A 25,618-nucleotide genomic window follows, 5' to 3' on the forward strand; every position below is an offset into this window, starting at 1 on the left:
TACTGTTAACAATGCTATTGTGCGCCTCAGCAAAACTACCGATCGCTATCTCACACCGAATACTGCGGTAAAGAAACAACAGCCCGACAGTACAACTCTTAATAGATTCTCCTGTTATCTGAATGAATGGATATGACGATGTTGTTTAGCATCCTAAACTAACTGTACCGATCGTTATCTTGCACCTTGGGCCACACACGTAGTACTCAGGTAAAGGTATGCTAGGGCAACATTGCCGACTGTTAGATCTTTATGAGCGCGAAAATAGCCCGGTGGCCGATTTTAGGGTGTATGAAATTCCCGAAATCAAGATCGCGCAAAATTGCTTACTGGCCGAAATTCATGGTCCAGAAAAAACTCCAGACGGCCGATTTTTAGATCGTTCGAAATTTAAGAGCCGTTCAAAATTCATGGCACATTACCGTATATATATCTCTTTATATTTTTTCTGTGGAAGCAAAAAATACAAACTGAGCCTAGCGATAAATGTTTAATAATGTTATTAAACTGCAATTTCATTGATTCATGAGATTTATTTGTGTATTATAACATTGGTTCATTAGTACCACTAGCGTGTACGATGGCAGTACTTATGGTTTTAGTCCCGACCAGTCTCGTACAGCTCCGCCGGCTCCTGAGGCTCCGCCGGCTACGCAGTCGGGCGCCGGAAACAAGTCACCGTTACCGCTTCTCCTCCTAGCCTGCAAGGACCTGTGTCTCCATCTCTTGGATTTAGGTCACATATAATCTCAACTTGAACCTGTTTTTTTTGTCTCTGTCGGTACATTGGCCTGGGCGTGACGCTTGTTGAAACGCACCCTTGTCAAAATGCCAAAATTCAATGCTAAATATATCCCAAACCGAAGGAATTATGGGAAAAATTACTACAGAAGTCTGACCGAAAGTCATATGTGGAGATTCCAAATATGCCCTTGGATGTGACTTTTGACCTTTATTTCAAGGTCAGACAGGCCAAAATTTACTAAAAATGGGAATTTTCTGCAAAAAAAATATTTGTTTGTGCCAATTTTTGGAAACTACACAGACTTAAGCTCTCCTATTATAGTGAGGAGTTACAATTAGGGACTCCTTTCATCTTTGGGAGTTTGGGGTCAATCGGTGCATTTTCAAGGGAGAAGCAGCCATTACATATCAAAATTGAAAACTCGCTCTAATTCTGGAACGGTAAATGCTAGAGACCTCTTGTTTATTGAATTTTGTAGAACTTGTCAAGTGCAATACTGGAAGTGATGTCCGTTTTTTTTTTGTTTTCGATATGGTTTAGGCGTGGCGCTTTATCAAAAATTACAACATCGCAATATTTAGTGGGGAAAATAAAAAGTGAAATACGCCCATACACCCCATTTCCATAGATTAGATCGACCTACTGTAGATCGACCTAACTCCCTGGGGGTTCACGCTAAATAGCTGTCAGCCGGGCGGACACGAAAGTTAATTACCCCCTTGCAGCTTGTAGTAGGTGGGATGGACATTTAAGTCGGATTATCTGAAAGTAATCTAGTGAGACTCCCCACGGGGATAGATCGATCTAAAATCTATGGGAATAGAGCCATAGTTACTGTTGAACTTGAATAGGAAGTCTTATACTGGTAATCTATCTGTGACCTTGAAATTGACCTTTGACCTACTTTTCACCTTAAACTGAAATTTGCTACTTTTTTAATGCTTATACTTTCAAAACTGGCAAAGATACGCCCATAGTTACTATTGAATTTGAATAGAAAGTCATTAGAGGCAATTTACTGTGACTTTGAAATTGACCTTTGACCTACTTTTCATCTTGATTTGAACTTTGCAAATTTTTGTTCCCTTTTATTTCCAAAACTGGCTGAGATAGGTCCATAGTTACTATTGCACTTGAATAGGAAGTCATATACTGGCAATCTAAGTGTGACCTTGAAATTGACCTTTGACCTACTTTTTATCATGAACTGAACTCTGCTAATTTATTTCCCTTTTAACTCCAAACCTGGCAGAGATAGGTCCATAGTTACTATTGAAGTTGAATAGGAAGTTATATACTGGTAATCTAAGTGTGACCTTGAAATTGACCTTTGACCTACTTTTCATCCTGATTTGAACTTTGCAAATTTTTGTTCCCTTTTATCTCCAAAACTGGCAAAGATACGTCCAAAGTTACTATTGCACTTGAATAGGAAGTCATATACTGGCAATCTAAGTGTGACCTTGAAATTGACCTTTGACCTACTTTTCATCATGAATTGAACTTTGTAAAATTTGGTTTCCTTTTATCTCCAAAACTGGCAGAGATAGGTCCATAGTTACTATTGAACTTGAATAGGAAGTCATATACTGGCAATTTACTGTGACCTTTAAATTGACCTTTGACCTACTTTTTATGATGAACTGAATTTTGATTGTACTATTTTTGGTTATATATATATTTTTTGCTTATTTTGAGAATTCTAGAATTCTTGTTGATTGCTTTTTATAGAGCTTGTCAAGCATAAGACTGGTGGTGGTGTCTCTTTTTTTTGGGGGGGGGTCCATATGAATGCGCTTGCTCCTGCTGGTGGTACTATATCCGGAGGTGGTATCGCCTCTCTGATCCTCTAGTTTATTAAGACATCGCAACCAAAAGGTTGAAGTTATACATAAAATGAATAGTAGTAAGAATAAAAGAGTAAGAATAAAATTTACAAATTAAAATATTGATATATAATATAGGATATGCGCATAGAACTTAATGAGATTAAAAAAAAGGATAAAGTAAAATAAATAAATAAAATAAATTTTTGCACAGGAATCTGAAAGTTAGTGTAAAAGAGGATGGAGTAATGTAAATTAAATACAATAAAGGCCAAAATAAGTTTCAAAAGTAAAACTCAGACCACTAATGGTTTAATAAAGAGAAAGGAATAAAAGTGTTTTTAAAACGTTCAGTTCTAATTTTTGGTATGTTAAACTTCGACAGGCTATTTCTTAGTCTCCTGTGTGGATTGCAGGTTAAAAGATAGTCCAGCTTGTCTGTGTCATTTTGTATTATTGCAAAGAATGATTTACAGAGTTCAAGGATGTTAATTAGGTCAAAGGCCTTTGAGAAGTCAAGGAAAAGGATCCTGAGGAATGATTTGCTTCTATGTGAAGGCTCAAGACCGCTCATCCATAAGTGGATTAGTTCTACTAGGGCGTGTTGTGGAACTGCCATGCACAACACCGAACTGCGTTCTATCAATAATAACAAAATCCCAAATCCACTTTACTATGAAAGATTCTAGAACCTTGCTGAGAATTGCTGAGAACCTTGCTCAAAGATATAGGTCTGAGGTCACATTCAATTGACTTAGGTTGTGGCACTTTAGGTAGTGGAACCACATCAGCTGATTTCCAGATTGCAGGAACATGTCCTTCACAGATAGAGCTGTTGAAAATTGCACATATTGGGTTAGAAAGGAACCCAGCAAAATCTCTCAGAATCCTGGGCCCGGTTGCACCAACTGGTCGTAAGTGAGGCGTAGCAGTTGCTCCGGCATAAACCGGGCACCAATCGCTACGCCCGAGTAAAGCCAGTTGCACCAAACTAGAATAGTGTTTACGTTGGTCTTAACTTAGTCGTAAATTTACGCCTGCCATCTAGGTGGCGTAAGTCAGTCGTAGCTCGTTTTCCACTATGGCTAGGCAAGCACAGAGAGAGTTTGATGACAATTATCATAGTTACCGTAGAAAATGTGGGTTGTTATTTGTTAGTTTCTTACTCAAATCTTCCGTCTGTATTACTTAGTTTTTAAAAAACTAATTATATATATATATATATATATATATATATATATATATATATATATATATATATATATATATATATATATAAGTGATTACTAAATACATTATATGTGTAGGCATGTACATGCATATGCATATGTTCAAATTAAATCTTACCACTCATGTAGGTACGTCTTGACTCTCAGCAGTATGGTTTCTTTAATTCTTTTTCTTTTCACAATTTTTGACAAACCATAACTAACTATAGTCATTCTTTCTTCACATTTTATATCATTTATATTTTACTATATATAAACTTAGAAACAAAAGCTTAAAATATTAACATTTTAAGGCTCATATAATGTGTATTAGGTCTCTTGTATTTCTTAATCTCCAAGATGTAAGCTCGATTTAATTAAATGATCTCTCACGGTGTAACCATAGATAAGAAGGTCATGAAATTGTCGGCACTGTTGTAAAAATATAAAAAGAGAGCAATCTTGGTGTTTTTGCATTATTTTCAGACTCAAAAGTTTCAATAACAAATGTGAAGGTGTTCAAATCCATTAATAGAAATACGTACTGCCTCCAACGCGTTTTTCTCATTTACAACAGCATACTATAATAGCATACTATAATATATTTTGATTTGGAATATATTTACGATTTTATTGTTATATATCCAAGGCAACAGCAAAGTTAACGTATTTTTACGTTCTTATTTCTAAATCAAAGTGGAATAATGTAGCTTATGAATTTCTCCGTCTCTGCAATGCTCATTTTGTGTTTATGTCATCATTCCATTAGAGAACTCCTCATTTGCCCAATTATAGCTTTCATGTATTGTTGGCCAGTGACGCAACAGAGCGTTACTCGGGTGTAGTTACGACGATCAGTTTTTGTCTTGGTGCAACGGGCGTAAGCAGGGAGAGTAAACCTGGTGCACGGATGCCAGGCGTTGCGGTTTACGACAGTCGTAGCCGAGTAAATTTACGCCCAGTTGGTGCAACCGGGCCCAGGTTGGTAATTGGTCTGGACCTATTGCTTTGGAAGTCTTTAACTTAAAAGTTGTTTTTCTATTTCCAAGGGGCTGATTGTAATTATACATAAGTCTACAAATAATCATACCTGTCTCCAAAGAAAAAGTTTTTTTATTATATACAGACACTGTACATTCACCCTATAACTCCCAAATTGTATTTTTGTTTTACTTTAAATTTACTTTTTTTTTTTTTGGGGGGGGGGGGTAAATAGGCAGGTTGTTTTTGAAAATTAGCATGATCAGTTTACATGCATTTATGTTAATTATTTATTTATTTATTTATTGCACAATTTTCATGATGCTTGCCCCTTTACTACCAAATCATATTTTTGTTTCACTTTAGATTTACTGAGTGGCTTTGTTAGGTAAAGCTGCAAGTTGCTTTCAAAAATCAGCATTATCAGTTTACATTTGACCTACTTTTCATGATAAACTGCAAATTTTCTGATCTTTATATTTTAAAAACTGGCAAAGATATGCCCATATATATAGTTACTATTGAACTTGAATAGGAAGTCATATACTGGCAATCTAACTGTGACTGAAATTGATCTTTGACGCAATTGTCACCTTGAACTGAACTTTGCAAATTTTCTTTCCTTTATATCTCAAAAACTTGCAGAGATACACCCAAAGTTACTGTTGAACTTGAATAGGAAGTCATACACTGGTTATCTAACTATAACCTTGAAATTGACCTTTGACCTACTTCTCATGATGAACTGCACTTTGTTTTAAGTTTCTGAACCATATATATATATATATATATATATATATATATATATATATATATATATATATATATATATATATATATTGCCTATTTTGAGAACTCTTGTTGATTGTATTTTATAGAGCTTGTCAAGCACAAGACTGGTGTTGGTGTCCCTTTTTTTTTTGGGGGGGGGGTTAATACAAATGTACTTACTCCAGCTGGTGGTACAATATCCAGAGGCGGTATCGCCTCTCTGATCCTCTAGTTTCCTGTATGGTGTCTGTATGCTTGTCAGCTTTGCTGTCTAGTTTCAAATACATTTTGGTAAAATAATGGGATTTTGTCTGGGTTACCAATTCCACAGTCTTTGAAGGAGGAGCAAATTTTCTTACTCTGATATTTTGATTTTCTTCATGTGAATAGGTATTCACTTATTGTTAGTGTTTAAAGTTTTTATTTTCACAATTATGCGTAAGTGAGAAGAACATGGTCTGTGTCATATCATGCCTTTGAAAAGACCAAACTTCAGACATTAGTAATATTCTGCCTGATAAGTTACTTGTTGAAAAACTTATTATTCCTCTACATATTGCAAGCCATGCAAAGATAACAGAGTACAGTGTTTTTGACAAAGATGGTGCCTTACTGATATCTGATTTTAAAATATAAGGGAAGTTTTATATAAAAATGGGCTGCAACACTGCAGGTGGAATAAATCAGATTAGATTATGAATTTTATTATTCCTTCAATAAATGTTATGTATAAATAATACTTACAGAAGCTACCATCTGCACCATGTTAACAATGTTGCCAGAACAAGTGTTGCTGCTGCACCTCTGGCTCAAGAAGAACATTTGAAATACTGCGTACCACTGCCTAAGTGTTTTAAGTTTCTGAACCCTGAAGACAGCTTGGCGACATTTGGAATTTTACCTACTCCGGACATCTTTCCATTTTATGAAAAAGGCCAACATATGGCATATAAGGTAGATAGCATTTTCTTGATACACATTATGCACACTTTTCTAGATACAAAGTTATGCTATTTTTATATACAGACACTGTAAGTGTCTTTATATATTCTGATTGGTCTATAGATCTGTCCCTGTCGTCGCTGTTGCCATCCCTTCACTCTTTCCATTGCTGTTGCTGTCTGACACATGATGTTGGCCCCATAACTTCCAAACCGTACTTTTGTTTTCCTTTTAAATTCCAGTGGGTCTGTTTGATAAAAAGGCAGGTTGCTTTGGAAAAACAGCATGATTGGTTTACTTACAGTAATTTTTCTGTTTTTTTGCAAAATTTTGGTGACATTGGCCCCCATAACTTCCAAACTTTTTGTGAGACCTGAAAAACCTGGGTCACCTCAGTATATTGGCAATAATTTACTTGTGTACCTTTATAACCATACAGAGTATACACTTCAAGCTAAATGAAAAGGGAATTACATTTAAATTTTACAGGCAGTATCAAAATGTATAGCTGGTTAAAAACTACATTCTTATTTGTTAATGGGCGAAAAAAAAGTTGATTTATCTTATGCACATTTATTTTTCATTTCCCCACACATTTATCTGAAAATGCACAGGGATTATGCCAATTATGTTAACTTTCAATCCAGGAAACTTAATCAAGTTACTTCTCTTAGTTTCCAAGTTATGCTCATTTTGCTATCATATATACGTGAGCCAGCTCTTCTGCTCACCTGAACATTGTTGGCCAGAGCGCATTACTGACTTATAAGTCAAATTTTAACACCATCAGTTTCAGAATACTGCATAAAAAGAAGCATGTTTACTATTATATTCTAATTCGCTTACGCTTAAACGTATATAAATTATTTATCATCTAATAACTCTCAACGAATAAAGCCACTTCATCTTCAAACATCAGATCATTTATTTATAAATAGGAATAAGTCGATGTGCCTCTGCCTGTGTACAGACCAGTTAGATTTCCCGCATAGCCTAATTCCAATTCCGGTACAGTTCGTACTTATATGAATCTGATAATTGTATAACGCATAATCAAACCCTATCTTTATACAAATGTTTCAATACAAAAACTTTTATTTGGAATAAACTGGAATGTCTGAACAGTAGCGTAGCTTGACTTTGAATGATCGTTTCCCTTCCTCACGTGATCTGTTCACCTTTTGAATACAGCGCCCCATGTACCTCCTAATGACCTTCCTCCCAAGACACGTCATCGTTGACCCGTTAAACGACAATAAATACATTAATTGTACCACCAGCATAGGCGCTGGCGGTACACGTGGTTTAGTCCCGTCCAGATCATTCCGCCGGCTCCGCCAGCTCCTGCGGCTCCACCGCCATGTTACCGTTACTGCTTCTCCTCCTAGACGGTAAGGGCCTCCGTACCCATCTCTTGGATTTAGGTCACCTTTAATCTCAACTAGTTCCACGTAAAATTTGGGCTTTGTCGGTGCTGGGGTCTAGGTGTGGCACTCATTGCAATGCACCCTTGTCCAAAAATGGCAAAATTTAATGCTAATTATCTACCCTACGGAAGGAATTATGGGAAAAATTTCTACAGACGGCTATCCGAAAGTAATATGTGGAGATTTCAAATATGCCCTTGGATTTGACCTTTGACTTTTATTTCAAGGTCAAACGAGCCAAAATTTTTCAAAAAAAAGAATTTTTTTTCGAAAAAAAATTATTTGCGCTGATATTCAGACACTACACAGACTTAACCAATAATATTGTTGGAAAGTATTACCCTTCGGGTCATCTTTCATCTCCGTGAATTTGGTGCATTTTCACAGGAGTAGCGGCCATAAGATACCGAAACTGAAAACTGTCTCTAATTCGGGAACCGTTAATGCTAAAGACCCATTCTTTTTTGCATTTTGTAGAGCATGTAAAGCCCAATAGTGGGGGTCAGGCCTACCCAACTACCAGACCCGGCACCGAATGATCCTGAATTCACTGGTAGATCAGACCACATACCCTGTTCATACCCTGAACAAATTTTGAGTGGTGATGCAATGCTTTTCAAACCCGCTGAGAATCGTCACTATCACATCGCATACTAGGCAAGAGCGGTGTCGCGTCTGATACTGTGAAATGCCTACTTAGTATGCCTTTCTTAATTATTGTCATTTTTTATCATGCTATTATTTTCATTCCACAAAACATCTGCTTTTTGTCTGTACATTTGACAGCTTTGCTGCCTTTTAAAATGATTTTTTTTTTATTCAGAAAAAAGAGAAATGCCCCAAAGAAGATTGTAGAAAAGCAGAAGATGGTTGCCATATTGGTACCCAAAGTACTGAAACTAGAATAATAGACCAAGAAAGCAAAATCTCATTCCATTCGGAAGTAAAAATAGAAATGGATAAAGAAAACGAAGAAATCGATATTACAGGAAAAAATACAGATATTTATTCAATGCTAGCCAAGTTTCAAGAGACATTTATGCCAGATTACAAAAATGATGGAAACATGAATACAGATAGAATATCCAGAAGATTCACACTTGGTAAAGAACATGAAGTGCATCTTGATACTGTGACAGAGAGTTCCTCTTTGCTTTTTGCTGATGCCTTATGTCAAAACAATAAGGTGAAAGCTTCTAATGAGGGCAGCAAAACAGAGAAAAATGTCACTTTGGGAAATCATGAAAATATTAATTCTTTCTCTCTTGCTCATCAAACTGCAAGGTTGGATAAGTGGGAAAAACCTAATGAGAAAATAACAAGATGCCAACACTTGCATCCCCCCATTGCTTTGTGTCCAAAAGAGAGTGACAGAGACATGGATGACTTTGTAATGGATGATAAAATAGATAGGGAAGAGAAACCTTATCGAAAGCCTGTGCAGGTGGAAGATGAAGCAGATGATGAAGAAATAATAAACCATGTGGATGAGCCTGTAATTGAACATATGAATCAAGTAAGCAATAGAGGTCCATTTTTGACAACACTTGACAAGGATCGGCATGAAATAGAAAAATTATGGCTGGTTGCCAGTGAAGAGAGACTGTATAAAAACCAACAGCACCAAAGGAAGTTGGAGCCACTTAGGCTTGAAGTGTTTGATTCCAAAAGTGTAGATTCTCTTGATACATCAGTTGTCACAGCAAACTTGAAAGGCTTTTTCCTTTTAGAAAATGCAGGATCATCAATAATAGGTGGTGTAAAGAAGTACAACACTGGAAAGAATTCAGTATTGCAGGATGTACTTTTTGGAAAGAGTGCTCTCTGCAGTCAGATACCAAACCAGCTTAGATCTGCAGATGTATTTGCAGTGAAAGAGGAAAGAAAGTGTGACAGGAGATTGAAGTCCTTGCGCGAGATTGCAGCAACGGTTTTATATCAAAACTCTGAACGCATTGAAGCAGAAAAAGAAATTTGCATGCCAGGTCAATTTGTTGGGCCCTGCTTGCTGTCTAGAAGAGAAACTGATGCATTAGATGGAGACAATCCCCTAGAGCACCGTAATGCTTCACAAGGTTGCATAATAATAGAGAATCTGTCTCATGTGGTGCAGAAGAGGAATTTCATAGATATTCATGGGTATCAACACAGTGGTGACAAGATCCCAGAGCCAGCAAAGAGAAACAGCAGGTTGGATGAGATCGAAGGTTTGGGTAAACAAGATCCTAATCCATGTTTACCCAAAACGGATAGCTACGATTATGGCTTCGTTGTAGGTGCTTCAGCTGAGACCAGAGTAAAAACTGTGGAAGAGCTGCCATCACATCCTCAGTCCAATGTTGAACATATTGACATATGTGTGCTTAGTCCTGAGAAGTTGGTAAACCATGCACCCACCGATTCCATCATTAAGACAGTGCATGGAATGTCATGCAACTTAGAAGGTATTGTGAAGGTTCTAGGCAGTCTATCAACATTACCAGTACCATGGCCAAATAAGAGAATCAGAAAAAGAACAGGTGGGAGAAGCAGTAAAAGAAGAATAGAAAGGAAGACTGTTAGTCCATCTGCTTCACTGGTATCATGGTCAAGGAAGAGGATCCAAAAGAAAAGAAGAGCATGCACAAAAAGACAAAGAAAAAAGAAGACAATGAGGAAGTATGGAATGTTTGAGAAAAAGGGCATCGTGATGAAGCTGAGCAAAAGAAGCATGAGGCATTTTGCCAGAGGAAAAGAGAAATCACAGTTGTGTAAGACCAGCAGTGAGCAAGTTCAAATAACCAAAAGAAATTGCGCAAAAGAAATGCTTGAAATTCTCCAGTTATTTTGTATGAGCTTTCCTATAAAGAAGCATGAAGTGGTGTCTAAACCCATACTTAAAGAGAAATCGTCCACAAGAGGTCTGCCTGGAGATTTTTTCAAGTATCATGCAGCATTTGTCCCAAAGCAATACAGGCACATTTTTGTCTACCCAGCCAGCCTAAATGAATACTTCCTACGACTTGCAAAAGGACCAGCCTTTCTCCAAGGAGAAGAAAACAAATATGAAGCTGTGCGCCTGGCCAGCTTTAGAGCTTGGCCTCAGTGGGCACCTGTGGCTGCGACAAGGCTGGCAAGATCTGGGTTCTATTACTCTGGTAATGGGGATGAGGTAGTTTGCTTCAGTTGTGGGGGCCATCATAGGCAGTGGTCCCATGGAGACAACCCTATGGATCAACACAGGCTACGCTTTCCTGATTGCAGACTTGTGAGAGGGTCAGACACAGAAAATGTTCCATTAGTCCCAGGGGTAGCACTGCGGGACTCATCAGATGGCACAGACCCCTTCCCAAACTTGGGTAGGTCTGGTAACCATGGATTACTGGGTGGTGATCTGGCAAGTCAGCAAGCTTTACAGCAGTCACTTGGCTTTCCCAATCAAGATGTTTTAGTCCAGTCACTAAACAGCATTGGAACCTCGGCCTCTGAGATTTCCCAGTTACGAGGACCAGCAAATGATTCTTTTAGCCACTACCAACATCTGGCTGGAACCATTGGAGGGGGGCAGGATGAAAGGGATAATGACAGAAATCCAACCCAAACTGCTGGTACCTTCACACATCAGTCTACTGAGATGAAAAGTGAAGCAGCAAGACTGAGGACATTTGCCCACTGGCCAATATCAGCCCATGTGAGACCACATGACCTGGCCAAAGCAGGCTTCTTCTACACTGGAAATGCAGATTCTGTTCAATGTGCATTCTGCAGTGGAATACTTAGAAATTGGGACCCAGGTAATTAATTTAAACCTTTGATATTCCCTCAATTTCTTGCTAAATAATATTGTGTGTAATGTATTATTATTCTATCAGTATGAATATCCACCTCTAAAAGGGTATAACATGTGGTTGAAAATATGCCCTAAAGGTAAAATTGAACTGGGCAATATTGTTGATGTCTGTTACCTGATCGCTTCTTAGCACATGGAAAATAAGCATTTTATAGTTCCAACATATTATAGTTCTAAATCTTTACAAAAATCATTTAAATTTTGGAAAGTATGTTTATACTGATCATGAGGTCGGTCATTGTAAACACAGCAAAGTTGGATAAAATTTTTTTATATATAGTTATGATATTTACTGGAATGCTTATATTTAGGTTTAAATGGAACATTCTGAATGATTCTGTTGACGGTATATTTGTCCGTCAGCTTTGCTGTCTAGTGTAATTTTTGCAATCTTATCTATGCATTCAGTTTCTGTTCTATGTAGGTGATCGCCCAATGCAGGAACATCGCCATCACTTTCCAACATGCCTGTATGCATTGGGTGTAGACGTGGGCAATATTGCTTTAGAGTCAGATCAAGCAAACTTGCCCTCAGCAATTCAGGAGTCTTTGGTCGCTTCCTCTGCGGCAGGAGGTACTGCCACCACATTGGGGGGAAGTGAGTGGAATTGATTTTTACTAAGATACATCGTTACTTTTGAAACAATTGTAACAGTAATTTAAAAAAAAAGGAAATGATACTATAGATAAATGTTTTGGATATATTTTGAAAAGCAATAGAGTTTTGGTAATTACACAAGGACTATTTAATGGAATGTAACAGCCAATTTCTTTTCAGTGATAATGTTTTTAATTCTTGTCTTGACTAAAGTCATTATGCATTCTCCTATAGACTTCTATAGAGGCGATGATCTGGGTATTTTGACTGAGAGACCTAAGCATGAAAGATTTGCTGTAGAATCTACGAGGTTAGCAACATTTTCTCACTGGACCTCCCATAACACGCAGAAGCCAGAAGTGTTAGCTAAAGCAGGATTCTTTTATGCAGGTGATAATTCTTTCCTTTGTAAAATAATTAACTGGTAAAATTGGTGTTATATCGTAAGTCATAATGCAGTTGTTATGCAATTCAGTGTCTCTTCTAACATATTTTAAGTATTCTTGCACAATCCAGGACAATATATAACTAATGATAGATACCATGCAGAGCCCCACAGTCTAACATTATGCATTGCTTATAAACGTCTTCTTTACTCTTAACGAATTCGTGTTATATTTACATAGGCTTTGCTGACAATGTGAAGTGTTTCTTCTGCGATGGAGGCCTTAGAAACTGGGAGCATGGTGATGACCCCTGGACAGAACATGCCAGATGGTTCCCACGCTGTGAGTTTGTAAAACAGTGCAAAGGAGAGGACTTTATCAGAGATGTTCAAGCAAAACATCCACCTCAGTACCCAGTAAGTTGTACAAGCCATTTTTATTTAGAACTAACTTTGTACAGCCTATTGAAACTTGGTCAAACATTTCTTCTCTTGTAATGCATTTCGATATAGATATATACATGGAAACACTGAATGTATGAATGATTTTCCAATTTATAAATTTTACTCAACATTTTGTTGACAAGTCAAGTTTCTTATTTTTTACTTTCACTAGCCAAACCAGCCAAGACCTGCGATTGCGACACCCCTACCTGCTCAAAGTAAGAGCACAGGCGTCAAATGTCTGCACCTTGTTAGGAAACTAGGTCACACAGACAACTTGAGTGTGTTGGAGACTGTAAATTCCTACAAAATACCATTTTTAAAGTACTCAATGGGCCCATCAAAAGATATGTTGAATAGTATGTTTTATATATATCGTTACTGAAGATTTTAAAAATAAAAGCCCTTAGAGCCCTGCACATAACTAAACTTAATAAAAAGCCAGTTTCACATGCCTCCTTTATTGATACTGTTTGAAAGTGAGGCAATGCATGTCAACAATGTGAGCACATGGCTTTGTCATAAATTTATGGTGGAGCAGGCCTCTTAGACTTATTGTTTTGAAAGTCTTCAATATTAAAATGAATAAATATAAAACAAACCTTTTTGCTGGGCATATTAATTATACCTTGAAATGATATTTTGTGGGAATTTATAATCTCTTACTAGTAAATACATAATCTGCATAAACTAGTTTCCTAACTATGATTGAGACATTTGATGCCTGTGCTCAACGTAAGTAGACTTTAAATATTTATCAGATTTGTTCATAACTTTTCTCCTGTCTTTCATTTTGCTGTTCTTGTCTCTTGGAAATCATTATCTGTACAAGTACAAAGCTTATAAGTATCATTGAAATAAATATGAATGAAACAAATATTATTGTCAATGATTTTTAATTTGTTCTTATTATAAAAAACTTGTGATTGTACTATTTATATAGTTTTAAATACAAAATGTTCTATTTGACCCCAAAAGGCTCTGCGGCAGTTGCCAGGCCCCCAGGGCAGTTCCCTGTAGAACCAAGAGAGATCAAGGCAAGGCTGGATACACCTACGGTCCAGGCTGTCCTGGAAATGGGCTGTTCTAGAACAGTGGTGCGCACTGCCATTGAAAACAGACTCCGCACTGTTGGCGATGATTTTCCTAATGCAGAAAGCCTCTTGGAGGCCATCTTTGAAATCGAGGAAAGCATGAATAGGGAAGAGAGCCAGTCAAGTGCTGGTGGAGTACCTGAGCCAGCCCAGCCACCCAGAGAGCAGCAGCCACCCCGAGACACACGCAGCACAAACACTACAACCCAGACAAAGAGTAAATAGACATGTTCTACATTGAAGCCTTCTACATATACTTACGGTCTAGTGTCTTTTGGGATATACAGCTGTTTCTATTATCAAATCAGCTTATGTGCTCATTTGCTGCACACCATATCTAAGGGACATGCAAAGATAGTCATTCAACAAAACTGGTATTTTTCATGACTATGCTTGTGTCTGTTGCTTTCAGAAAAAACAGAAGAGAAGAAGAACAAGAAGAAAAAAGACAAAAAGGGTGCAGGGGCTACTATTGGTCCTCCTGGTGATAAAGATGAAGGTTTGTCCATTGAATTTTGAGCTTGGGTAACAGTTAATTTCGTCGTCTTTGAAATTAAATCTAAGTTCTTGTAAAACAGAAGATAATTAGAATAAAGCTAATTTATCTGAGGGATTAAACTAACATCATTATTTGGATTTTTTTCCATTAGAAGCAAAGTCACTAATGGAGGAAAACCTACGACTGAAGGAACAGAGAACCTGCAAAATCTGCATGGATGAAGATGTCAGTGTGGTATTCCTACCTTGTGGCCACCTGGTGGCTTGCACTCAGTGTGCCCCAGCTCTGCGCAACTGCCCCATATGTAGAGCTATAATACGTGGCACTGTACGCACCTTTTTGAGTTAAAAATGGCTTCCAGATGGTGTACAACTGGGCACAAAATCTGTGCTTTGTATGCCACATTGCCATTCGCCTTGGCTAAAACTTGTGACTTTACATATTGTCAGATTTTTTAAAATCCTTCAAATATCCAGTTATATTTTAATTTAAGTTTACCTAAACGTGACATCAGAATCACACTGCTTTTTACATGTACATCAAAAAAATATCCACAGAATGATATCTATCAGATTTTGCGTAATTCAGCATTCTGCTCTCAGTTTGCATGTTTTGTAGCACTCTGGGGGGCCTGGATCAGTCTGTCCTGCACCACACCCCCGAAACAGATGATGTCCAGGTGTGCAGCTGATGAAAAAGGGTTGCTACAATGTACATGCCAATATTCCATACAAGAGTAAGCAGAACAGCTTTGTGATACACATTGATTGCTTTAACAGTCTTTAGAAAAATGAGGCAACTCTGAAATGTTGATATTACAATTATTTTAGTTCTGAATTTTTTAGGTTTACAAGAAAATAATTTTATAAATTATTTTATAAAAGCATCTTAAATTGGATCAATACTTTTACAATAAAGCCCATTAAAATGTCTAACACCTTTTTAATATTCCCCATAGAAAACATCACTGAAGAATTTGCACTTATTGCGCGCAACTTTGTAGATGCTTCATAGTTTGTTACTTGGTAGTGCTGTAGTTTTTCTTCTGCAAATTTTTCAGTGATTTTGTAAACTTTTGTTCTCTAATAAGTTAACTGTTGAGCAATTCATCCTCAGACAGGTGCTCTATGCCAGACAGGTCTTGGAGGGGAGGTCATTTGAAAGCAGTGTGATTGTGAATGTTTCCTACCTTACAAACAATCTGAAGTATTTGTTTTGTTCTGTTTGGATTAAGATTTGAAAGACGTATAAATCAATTTTATTTAATAAAATATTTTGAATGCATTTTTCCAGTACATGCACACACCCTGAGATTAAGAGAATTGGAAATATCTCGTACATGTATTCTGTTATATTTGTATGATTATTACAGAATAAGGTTTCTAGTAAACCCTTATATTCAGGGTGGGAACACGACAGTTTGAAAAATATAAATGATGTGACATCTAGTACATATGTGTGACATACTAATATTTATAGAAAGGCATTGGTTCAGGTACTATATATATGTACCTGAAGGTGAGATTTAACTCTTGGACTATGATCACACTATTAGAAAGCCCATTGCGAGGGATTCTTAAAGTTTGTTACATTGGTAAAAGTTGGCCAATTTCTGGCGAATAAGTTTCATTGCAAATAAGTTCTTAAGGATATATGTAGGCATACCGTACTTTGCGACTGGCAGGTCAGCACAGAGTGAAAATGTCTGAGCCTCATTACAGAACTACCGGTACAATGTTGGTCAACTTTGGCATGTTTGAGAGAAGAAATCCCCACAAAATATTATTTAAAAGTGATGAATAGGCCAAACAAAGAGGATTTTTCACAGTGTGTTTTATATTTATTGTTGGGGAAGATTTTGAAGTTAAAGTTTTTACAGGCTTCAAGTGATGTAAGCTTAATAAAGAGCCCATTCCTGGAAATCCAATAGCTTTGAAAAAAGGGCCCGTTTCTCAAAGCTATTGAAAAGGGGGGCAGTGTGTATTATCAAGTATTTATGCATACTCAAGATTTATGCATACTCTAATAATAAATATAAAACATGCCATGAAGAAAAAACTTGTTTGCCATTTTATTATCTTAAAAAGGCATTTTAAAGAAATTTATACACTATCCAATGCCTAAAGCACATTGGGTAGGTACAGGTTGGCAATTCTGACATTATGTCTCTTATACACCATTCTTTTAAATACAGTATGTGCATAGAGTAAGTACATATCCTGGCTTTGTCTGCCCCATATTGTCCCCATTTAACAAGGCCCAGGTGATGAACTATTGAATGCCCCAATTTTGATTTTCAAAAAAAGTCTTGCCAATTTCACACAAAAATGGTGCAGTATATTATTTTTATCATTAATATTCCATAGCTCTGCACCTGGGACATATATTATGGGCCTTTTGGATGAAGAAAGTCAAGGTATATAGTTACTCCATGGTTTACATATTATTTTAGGGGTCATCCATTTCGTCATCATTTTCACAGGTCTACAAACCATACACATGGGGGGGAGGGGATGTGTGTGTATTAATGTCCTTTGCATGATTTTGGAAAGTGATAAAAATGATCTACCCCAAGGGTGTGCTGGCGAAAGTCATCATTTTTAGCTTTTCATTGTGTTCTCTATGAAAGGGGGGAGGGGGTCTTGAAAAAGTCCATTCTTTGTATTATGAAAATTATTAAAGATTATGATAAAAATGGATGACCTCTTGTCTTGTACATAAACAAAGACTTAGGGACCATTCCTAAAGCCTATCATTCTTGCTTTGGGTTCGATGTATCTCCAAGGGGATTCTCACTAAATTGCTATCAACTTAAGTGGCTTACATGTCTGTCACACCTACTAAAGCTGTCAGGGGGTAATTAACTACTGTGCACGAAAGTTAATTACCCCCTATTTGGTTGGCATGACAGACATTTAAGCTGTTTAAGTTGATAGCAATTTGGCGTGAATCCCCATGGAGTTAGATGGATCCTGTTGGAGGCATGGGAATCCAGTCTTAAGCTTTGGAGTTTAACCCCCCTGGACCTAAACTGTTTGTATGACCAGTCTTCTGACACCTTGCAGACGAGCGCAGACATTTGTACCCTGAGCATGTCAGATCACTCGCACCAAATATAATTCATAGGTTTTGCTTCTAGTTTAACTTTTGTCAGTGTTCTCAGGCTTAAGATTCCCGAATGTTGACAAAGTGTTAAAAGAGTTAAAATGTCCCGAATTTGACAATTTTTCCATGACTAAGTGACAAAGTGCCAGATGGAAACATGAGTGTCCCCCTTGTGAAATAAATGTAAGTATTGGGCAGTATTATACAACTGCTGTACAGTGTTGAAGAGATTCACAGAGGGTAAAGTGAGCAGAGATGAGAATGGCACACCATCCCATTATCCTTACAATGAACTCCACAGGAAAGTAGTGTAAATATACATTGTATAACACCTGTCATCCTTCAATGTTTCTGCTTTTCAACAAACAGTCAAATTTGAGATTTTCATATTCAATGTTTAATTAAGCCCCAAAAAACTTGAATATTTGAGATATATCTAAATTCAATACTCAATAATAAAAACAGAATGAAACAATGCTAATTTAGTCGAATGAGGACAAGCAGATTTTTAAAATATGGATCCATTCTTCTTTCCTGTTGTTTTGTAAGAGGAGAGAAAGCAGAAACATGGAAGTTGGGCAGTTGGACAATTCTTATTTACAATATGATATGCTTGGAGAGAAAGATGTGGAGCTACCGTTTATATGAGATGAATACTGAGGGACTGCTGGTCAGCCCTTGGTTATACTAGTATATTTTCAAAGAGGGTTGAACTCCAAAACCGGAATTTTGTGGAGTACGTAACTATGAGTCATCAAATATTGTCTTGTTTAAAGACAAAATGTACTGGTACTCTGTGCAAAAGAAAACCATGTCATGATTACTTACCTGTTCAGTCTTTTTGGCTCAGGAGTTCAACCCTGTTGATTTGCAACAATAAGTGTTTTGTGTAGTAAGTGGATATTCATTATATAAGAAGGGTAGGCGGAGATTGGTACCCTTGGTACTTTCAGTCATAAAATTTGAAAAATAAGATGAAAAATAAAACATTCTTTCAACTTGGGAGTTCAGCACCCTTGATTTCAATCAATTAGACTTTATGAATTAATTTACTCAGTTCATAGAAGAGTGTTCTAAGATTACTTCATTCAATATAATGATAAAAGTTGAAAAATAAATGAACTACCAGTACTTGTATATAAGGTATTTTAGGTGGCAGGCTTAAGACTTATTTTAAAGTGATTTGGTAATATGCTGTTGGAGATTGCAATTGGAGTGTGTTATGTTTTATATTATTTTTTTTAAATATATTTCATTGTGTTCATTACAGAAGCCCAGTGGATGGGGCCCCAATGGATGCACTCTTCTCTCCAACAACATGTTTGCCGTCTCCATTAAATCTTGCTAGAAAAGAGTACACACCAGTATTTTTGTTTGCAATGTTTCCTTCACAGAGATTTTGAAAACTTTTTTTCAAATTTAGATATGATGAATGTATATAGACGGGTAATTATAATGATTTAACAGGATTTTTATGAAGAGAAACATTTTGGTTTACTGAATGACAGATCAATGAAAATAATAGCTGGTGATGAAATGACAGAATGTTACAACAACAATGGTCATAGGCTGTGTAACTATCAAACGATTAAATCAGGCCAATAGGATAACTTGTAGAATTCTGTTTAAATTAACCTTTTCCTCACATTGATGTTTTTTGTTTTTTCTTTGTGTGAAATAAATCAGTGTTATGTGACACTGTTTTGTAGCCTTGAATTTGTTAAATATGATACTAGCAAGTGCTGCTGCAAGTCCACCCATTATAGTATATTGTTATGTATTATAACCCCAAAGAAAAGAATTTTGTCATGATTAATTCATGTCTGTTATACATAACAGCCATTTGTACAAGTGCCATAAATTAGAAAGACTCAACCAAGCAACAGTTGCCTAGGTGCAGTTAACTGAGATGAGGAGGACATGGATTAAACTGTAAATGCCACTGACACTTCATTATTCAATTTTATACACCTACAATTCTTCTGAATCAGTGGATTAATACTGCCAACTGGCTGGATAATTTTTTGGCAATTAAGGGTACCATTCTAAGCAAAAATCAAAAAGAAATGTAACAATATCCAACTAATTTTATTAAAATATCAATTACATTATAACAATATTATGTACCAAAGCATCTCTTGTGAATCTCACTAACAGCAAGTGATCAGAAGAACAATTTTCTGGAATAACATCTAAGCATCTTAAAATTCTGTTTTTAACAGTTGTAGCTGCACCATTCATTATTTACACAATAATCAAACAATGACAAGTAAAATTACACCTTAACACAATGACCATAACCCCACCTTGGGCAGGATTTCTAATGTAAGCATTTTATTTGGCATTTGTTTTTTCTTTAACAATTTTTTTTGTCCTGACTTTGTCATTGCACAAATAACATTGTTACATGAACATTACTCTCTTACTAAACATTACATGAAATTCAAAAACCTTTTGCAATCATTCCTTAATCTTCACCCTTAGAACTGATTTCACAGTGTATCATGTTAATCATGGAAAATTTTATATGGGTCTTTAAAAATCTTATCTGCTATACAGTTTGAAAATAGTGCAAGGGATATCAATGTCTCAAAATTATCACGAGTATACTAAAATTTAACATCCATGTTGAAATGCCCATTTTATGACAACCCGGAGCTGCATTTGACCTTTGAATACACATGCAAGCACTGCAATGATGATAATATGCTAATCACTGATAAGATACCGATTCTGGTCTGGAAAAAGCCAAGATAAATGTACACAACTTAAACATCGGTCTCATCAACCTTCATTTGTCCATAACATTGGGCTCAGTTGTAATATATAGTTTGACAACAAATGATTTGCATTGACAAATTTAAATGATCACTTGGATTTCAAATGAAAGCATTAGCCATTTTGTCCCCATTGACAAAAACATACAGATATAATATAAGCCTGAGCACATTCTCAGCAATTGGCAAATTGATCAAAATCAAGTTAATTCAAATTAAGATCCAATTTTACAAGATCAACACCCTGTAGTTTACAAAATACTTTGGACAAATTTAGTTCTGTATGTTATATATATATATATATCTATCTATATCTAAAACTGTTTTCCCCTTCCAAAAGCAACTATAAAAAGTAAAGATAAACATCTCTCTTGGGTATTAATTCCACAACACTGTACTGTTCCAATTTCATTAAATCAAAGAATTTTATCTGATCCATCTAACAAAAACCAAATAAATCTATACCAGCACACCAAATTAAACATGTGATAGTCTCAAAATCAACAATTTATTAAAGTAACCAGTCACCCGAAACCGAGATTCTACAATAAGCACAGGAGACCTTTAGGAGGAAACTGAAGAACTTTGATGATAATGAAAAATATGTGTGCACAACAGCTTGGACTTTTAAAAGAAGTATCTTTCTTACAGTAAGTTGTATTTTATTCACTGCTTTTATTTTGTGCCATCACTAATATGTCCAGATAATGTCAAGTGCATGGCCATGTGGGGCACTGAAAAGCTTCTCAACACCACGGAGAGATACAATATTATTGGAATAAACAGCAAAATCTCTTCTATATAGTAAGCTAGATTTTCATAAAATATTTGGCTTTACCTTTTAGTACAACACAACAAAAACCAAAAATAGCAGATCTCTGTAATAGGAACCACAATTTCAGCTTTTTGCCATGGTTCAACCAAGATGTGAAATATAAAATGAAACAACAAAAACAATTTAACAAAATTTTTAACAGACTTACTGCAAATCTTGTACAACATATAAACTAAACAAAACATTCACATGAGAGGCAACATAAAGACGATGTAATCAGAAAAATCAAATCAGGAGTAATGATACATATCAGTTTTAGAATAACCCCAGTACTTGTGGATTTTTACTGGGTTATAGTAAATGTACCAGCCATCAATTTTAAAGCTTGCATTTTTGATGTGTCATTACCCCTAGAAACAGTACTTTATCCATTTTGCACAGAAACCTCTTTACCATGTTCTGCAAGATAAATAAAAACTTAAATTGCAATGAAAGTAATAAATGGATTGCTTTTACATTCAAGCTTTATTTGACCAAGGAATTATATAATCCCTTGATTTGACATGAAATCTGGTAATTTTATCTATTCTCAAGTACACAACATACCACACTTAGGCCATTTAAGACAAGCACTCCAGGCCAGTAAGATTAAGACTTTCCTGACCCACCTACCTAATCATTAACCAATTCACCTGCAGCTTCTTACATCCTTTCATCAAAAAATGAAACCTTCTGTTCATTCAAAATTCTTCTGTCCAGTAGCAGAATGGCACCATATCATTAATGAAAAACACAACCAAGGGTACAAAGACTGGTTTAGCCTTATTATTCATTTATAAATACTAGGTCGGTCCAGTATAACTGGTCAGAACAACAAAGAGAGGTGAAATAATTCAATGTTCTGCACGATAAAAAAAAAAAAAAAACATCTTGTACAAAACAACAATAAAAAAGAAACATGCTACATAAGGAAATGATTATAATAGCAACAGGAGACAGTAAATTGTAGAGGTTTGAACAAATATTTGCAAAGGAAATAGATAAGCTGATCATGAGTAATAAGAACAATTAATATATATTAATTGGCTTGATTTGAAGCAAAGTTAGTCTCAGAAATCAATGTTTAAACAACAAATGGAATTCTAACAATTCACAATTGTTAGTTTTGAAGATTTTGTTGCATAATGACTGCTTTAACATTATCAGTGTACTTAAAAAAAAAAAAATGTGACCAATCTCTGCCCATCCAAATATTGGCGCCAAGTGCAGACAGCAGCTCTATTCTTGCCCTTTACTCTTACTGTGGGTTTCAAACAGACAAAGAAACAGTTAACATTTCCAAAAAACTTGAAAGAGAAATACAATTTTTGGATCAATTTTAATTAAGGCACCTTAACAATGAGCAACCTTTCATAAGTACAATTAGACTCTTGAGAACAGCTGTTCAATCAAAACTATCCAGTAGAAATTAATCCTTTGATCAGTTCAATCAGAAAAAAAGAACTTAAAATTCAGAATTCTGACAACCAGTTCAAAGGTGAAGTGAATTAAATTTGAAACAAAACTTGTGATAGAGCAGAGAAAACAAACACAACCTATAACGTATGATAGTTCCTCTCCACCCTTGACTTGTAAAACTTGCAGCCAAAGAAGCCCAGTACAAATAGGCCAGTAGTGAGGACTATTCCACCAATAAAGGAGGCTGCATCAAAATGCTGGCCTCCTCCTCCTCCTCCTTTTGTGGGAGTCGGTTTGGGGGTTGTACCAGTAGTAGCTGTGACTGAGGCAGTGACTGTAGTCGGGGGTGTTGACGTTGACGGTGTTGTAGGTGTTGACGTTGGTTCTGGTGACATCGAGGAAGAAGTTTTAGTGGCTGTTGATGAAGCAGTTGCAGTGGATGTCGGTGAAGAAGTTGCAGTAGATGTTGGGGTTATAGATATTGTGGAAGTTGACACAGTAGACATGGTAGCTGTAGCGGACATGCTTGGAACGACATCAGTACCATTAGCAGCATAAACTGCAACAGAAATAGAAAGAAATGACACAAGTCCACAAGTTAGTTGTACATGTGTTTTGTCTGATGACAATATTTTCATAACCCAGAAAAAGTCAAAGGAAAAATTGATGCAATGGGGTTGAACAAGGCTGGTTTAAGTAAATGCCAATGTTGAATGTTTTTTGAGGACGAGCGGTTCCAACCTTAGTACTTACCTGCAGTGACATCCTCATCATTACCAGTACCTAGAAAGAAAAAAAATTATATGTACTTGTAGTTAAGTAACTTGATATATATTAAAATGTATTAATCTAAGAATTAAAAAGAAAAATAAAGTTTCACTGTCAGCTTAATTTATAAAACAGAGAGCCTTTTGGTATGGTAATTACTTGATCTTTACAATGGGAAGAATTGTGAAAAAAAAAAAAAAAAAAATATATATATATATATATATATATATATATATATATATATATATATATATATATATATTAAGTGGAAGCAACAGATTTTAAAAGCAGGCTATTGTATTGTATTGTATTCAATAAAAGCACCACAAATGCTATATAGACAATTTTTCCCCATTGAAAAGATAGAGTCATTACTGTTTATACCTCTTTAGAGACAGCAACATGAAAGGATTGAAACAAGTATTGCTGGGAAAATTAACACTAGGTATATTCACTGTATAAGATCTGGCTATGATGCATAAAATTCAAAGAAGATAGAAATTCATCCTGGCCATTTGAAGTAAAACTTGAGGTGGCTTTACTAATATTAATGTCTTCATTTACCAAGAACATATTCATTCTACACGCTAGATACAGAGTCAACAAATAAAGTGGGTGACTACATGTAAAAGAAATATTGTTCATAGATCCTATAAAAAGTAATTGTAAATATTTTATAAAATATCTTGAGGCATAAAAACCTGAAAACTTTTTTTCTGTTTATTAGAGAATGTACTGTGATGACATGATACATGTCAATGTTATATCCAAGAAATCCTGTCTCTGACTCGGATCAAAATGGAAATTTAATTAGCCTTGGCATCAAATACACTGTATATCAATTGTAAATATAAAATCTGCTTCTGCTCCAAAATTGGAAATTTGAGACTTAAAACTGTGTTAAAACATGCCAGGCGTTAAACCTCACACTGTTAAAAATATGAACATCAAGGATTACAATGACCGCATGTTTTCTGTGTCAGCACATGACTATGACGCATTATTTTTCAGCTAACCGTAAATTGGTGTAAATCGCAAGTGCGTGTTTACATGGTTGACGTGTCAATCGAAATCATTGCGTTAAGTGTTAACAACTTAGTACATGGTTTTGACATTTACCTTGGCTGAAGACAATATGTGAGCTCATCACCATAAACAACGAAAGAATAATCAACATGGTGTCTTTTTGCCCCATTTTCTTTCTTTTCCCGGTACCTGTTGTCGAACGAAATAATGTTGTAACAATAACTGGAACGATAGAGGGCGCGTCACATGACAACCCACGCTGGCGACCTCGAACTGACCTCGTGGTCAGGTCAAGTTAGATAAGCATGCTAACAGCGTGCCATCAGGAGGAATCTAGGCACAGCTTACCTAATATAAAAAATACAATATTTAAAGACGGGTGAACTTTCCTTGTTTCGTAACATGGTTAAAGCTGGGAAGGGGGGGGGGGGTCTCACACAATCAAATGCCCCAACGTGTTTTTTTCCTCAGTAATACTAGAGTAGGGACTTACATGTACATGTATTTAATAATGTTATTAATGAATACATTTCATAACAGGGGTATTTCTGAAATCATCTCAGAAATACAAAGGATGTGTTTGGTAAGAAATCCAATTCCACCTTAATCCCAAATCTCAGAGGGAGCAGAAATTATGTATTTAGCCTTACACTGATGATCTGGATGCATATTGATTACACTTTTAATGTAACATTATTTTTTATATATACATAACATTATTCATTTAGAAATAGAATAAGTCCAAATGCACTGATTCTTAGCAATACTTCCTTTTTAGCTTTCACCTCTGATATATTCATTTCTGTGCTTATTCTTACCAGTATACGTATACACCCTGTGTACCAGTATTCATGTTTTGTTTGAGACACCTTACTGTACCCTGTACATGGAATTGTTATTTTTTCCTACAACAAATGTCACGTATTGCAAACATGATTCCTGTTTTAACCAGTAGAAGCA

General features: G+C 36.0%; 2 protein-coding genes across 4 annotated transcripts in view; one reads left to right on the forward strand and one right to left on the reverse strand.

Moving 5' to 3' along the window:
* Positions 1-22,880, forward strand: part of LOC106181906 (uncharacterized) — a 120,319-nt gene extending 97,439 nt beyond the window's left edge. For both annotated transcript variants that reach the window (XM_087002253.1, XM_087002252.1), the window contains exons 6-14: positions 6,278-6,485; positions 8,724-11,673; positions 12,154-12,327; positions 12,562-12,717; positions 12,954-13,129; positions 13,329-13,374; positions 14,135-14,467; positions 14,663-14,749; positions 14,901-22,880. In XM_087002253.1, the coding sequence (XP_086858379.1) occupies positions 6,278-6,485; positions 8,724-11,673; positions 12,154-12,327; positions 12,562-12,717; positions 12,954-13,129; positions 13,329-13,374; positions 14,135-14,467; positions 14,663-14,749; positions 14,901-15,097 (4,327 nt within the window). In that variant the 3' untranslated portion in view covers positions 15,098-22,880. The remainder of the gene's footprint in view (positions 1-6,277; positions 6,486-8,723; positions 11,674-12,153; positions 12,328-12,561; positions 12,718-12,953; positions 13,130-13,328; positions 13,375-14,134; positions 14,468-14,662; positions 14,750-14,900) is intronic.
* Positions 19,924-24,927, reverse strand: LOC106181910 (uncharacterized). 2 transcript variants are annotated; one of them, XR_015332129.1, is made up of 4 exons: positions 24,752-24,927; positions 23,618-23,647; positions 22,079-23,423; positions 19,924-21,865 (listed from the first exon to the last, which is right to left on the reverse strand). XR_015332129.1 is itself a non-coding variant. In XM_087002255.1 (4 exons), exons 1-3 carry the CDS (start codon positions 24,825-24,827, stop codon positions 23,002-23,004), a joined length of 528 nt encoding a protein of 175 aa, XP_086858381.1. In that variant the 5' UTR covers positions 24,828-24,927; the 3' UTR covers positions 19,924-21,865. The 2 variants fall into 2 exon arrangements, 1 of the variants encoding a protein (XP_086858381.1); XM_087002255.1 differs by having other exon boundaries at positions 23,002-23,423.
* Positions 24,928-25,618: the final 691 nt, after the last annotated feature.

Source organism: Lingula anatina, chromosome 1 (assembly GCF_051362555.1).
Source record: "Lingula anatina isolate TDL-2025a chromosome 1, LinAna3.0, whole genome shotgun sequence".
Classification (NCBI taxonomy): Eukaryota; Metazoa; Brachiopoda; class Lingulata; order Lingulida; family Lingulidae; genus Lingula; species Lingula anatina.